This window comes from Siphateles boraxobius, unplaced genomic scaffold (genome assembly GCF_051911475.1).
Source record: "Siphateles boraxobius isolate OS27281-9 unplaced genomic scaffold, OSU_SipBor_1 54, whole genome shotgun sequence".
NCBI classification, from domain to species: domain Eukaryota; kingdom Metazoa; phylum Chordata; class Actinopteri; order Cypriniformes; family Leuciscidae; genus Siphateles; species Siphateles boraxobius.
This window is the reverse complement of record NW_027509180.1, coordinates 152,501-155,000: the sequence shown is the minus strand read 5'-3', so window position 1 is coordinate 155,000 and position 2,500 is coordinate 152,501. Positions and strand designations below refer to the sequence as shown.

Sequence of the window (2,500 nt, the reverse complement as noted above, 5' to 3'; positions counted from 1 at the left end):
GATTCCTGGTACGAGAGTCCTAGTGCGAGAGTTCTAGTGGGAGTCCTAGTGCGAGAGTCCTGGTGTGAGTCCTAGTGCGAGAGTCCTAGTGCGAGTCCTAGTGCGAGAGTTATTGTGCGAGAGTCCTAGCGAGAGTCCTAGGGCGAGAGTTGTTGTGCGAGAGTCCTAGTGCGAGTCCTAGTGCGAGTCCTAGTGCGAGAGTCCTGGTGTGAGTCCTAGACGCAGTCTTGCGTCACTGAGCAGTCTGGTGGATATAACACACTCAAGAGCAGGCATGACAGGTATCTCAGCAAGATGCCCTGCTGCCGCAAAACTTTGCCAACCAAGTTAGATGTTGTTCTGTAGGGCTTGGTGGGCAACGAGACAACTCGCAAGCCTCTCCAGCCCTGATTATCGCCTCATACCCATGCTCACTCAGCCCCATGATTTTAGAGTTTTAGACCATATGGCTAAAGTGTCGGGCAGAAGAAGGCTTGTTCCAGGACCTCGCCACCCTGATCTGGAAAGAGTGGCTGGCCCCAACGTGGAGGTTGTAATTTGCTAGGCAGGAAGATCCCAACACTGGGCCTTCAAACCGTGGAGTGTGCTTCCCAAATAAGAGCACTGGAGCCAGCAGGTGAGAGCTGAGAAAGGGACAGGCCCGTCTCAAACTCCTCTACCAGCTTCATTTGTGACCCCATGATCTGAGCCGCCGCGCTGCAGCCTGGCTGCTCTCCTTGAAAAGGGCCAGGAGTGGAGCATCTTCATTGGAAGACAAATGTAGTGCACACACGCCCTCGAGAGCTGACCATGCGTGCTCCGCTCCCAAGCAGACAACACAGAGATTGTGTGTATCCCCATCCGTGATGGAGCGAGTGCACAGGGAAATCTAAACTGTATTGTCACCATATTCACTTATATATGATAATAAATTGGCCTGCGGAAAATAACAAACACCAAATAGACAGCTGACATAGAGTGCTTGCCGAAAACGAGAAAGCTGTTGTGTTTTGGGAATCCTTTATAGCTTCCATGGTACGCCGTCACGTGTAATGGGGTGATGGTGCACCAATGACAGTGGAGTTTGTTGAACACGTGCTTCAGACACAATGGGAACGTTCCCATAGTGTCGGTACTTGGACACAGCATAGAGTTCCCTCGAAAGGGAACACCAACAACAATGAGCCTGCATCAAAGAGCCATTTCTGGAAAAAATAGCTCAAGTTGGTGGGTGAGAATAACTTTTTTCTACGTGAACACAGATGTGCTCAGTGAGATCAATGCTGTGCTGTCAGTCGTTGATGACTCTCCTTCAGTCTTATGTTTCTTATGTGTGTTTTTCAGGATGAAGTCTCCAGCCGAGCGTCGGGCCGAGATCTGTGAAGATTTCTCTCCCTGCCGTCTGCTTGCGCTCCGCTTCGGCTCACAGCTGGCCTATCAAACGTATTTCAGCGCTCAGCAGCACAGGCCCAACCCACATCTGCGTCCGTACTGAGCCCCGCCTCCGACTCAATGAAACCTCTTCATTTAACCTGTTGACTGTCACATATTTTAGTAATTATCAGGAATTAGGTGTCATGGGAAAGTTTAAACACTCGAAATTCATCCAGGGAAAACTCTTTTAAAATTGGACATTGTGCTACCATGGAAACACACCTTAAAATATTTTATCAGGCTCCTCCCCCTCGTGGCCGGTGTCATGTTTCATATGTTACAAAATGTACTGCTATTTTTTGGCAGAATAACACAGGCGGCAAAAAAATCTCACATGATCCTCAATTTTTGTGATATCAACTTCAAATTTGTAACACAACTGACTTTTGTTTTCTAGAAATGTTAGACTCCAAATTATTTTGTTGAGAATAAAAATTTATAAAACGTGTAGTTCAGAACATTTGCTGTGTCTGCTTGCTATTATCTTTCTGACCAACCAAAGCATTCATGAATTGCAACTATTTGAGTTTGGATCTATGTTCAAAAAGAGAGGTGACAGTTTACAGGTTAAATAATCATTTATAGATCAGTTTAACCCTATTTACACATACACACACACACACACACATATATATATATCCTTTTGTGTCATGCGTACGTTACCAACGTCCTCTCGCTTAATGACAACGGGCCAGTTTGCCCAGATATTTACGCAATAATGACAATTTCTCTTTTGTTTACGCATTAAAAGTTATTCAAAGCTTCATAACTGCAAATGTATTTTTTAATAGATTCAATTTGCAAAAATGAACCTTATCTGAGATCTAAAATGTTCACATACAAGAGATCAGTCGTTTTGTATGTGATGCTGATATTTTAATCTGTCTTTGTTTATCAATAAAGCGCTTTCACAATTAAACTCCTGCAAACCTGAAACTGCCTTCATCTGCTCATTATTTCATGCTGACCTCAGTGAGTCTCTCTGGATCTTGTGAAGATCCACGTGTACACGCAGTTTATTCTGAGCCTCCTAAACGAGATCACACAATTCTTGGACAGACTTTGGCCTGAACTTCAGCGATTCACA

General features: G+C 44.9%; 1 protein-coding gene across 1 annotated transcript in view; it reads left to right on the top strand.

Moving 5' to 3' along the window:
• The window catches only part of mgp (matrix Gla protein), a 6,500-nt gene extending 4,151 nt beyond the window's left edge, over positions 1 to 2,349 (top strand). Inside the window, exon 5 of the mRNA XM_077205743.1 lies at positions 1,324 to 2,349. Coding sequence (XP_077061858.1) covers positions 1,324 to 1,474 — 151 coding nt within the window. The 3' untranslated portion in view covers positions 1,475 to 2,349. The remainder of the gene's footprint in view (positions 1 to 1,323) is intronic.
• Positions 2,350 to 2,500: the final 151 nt, after the last annotated feature.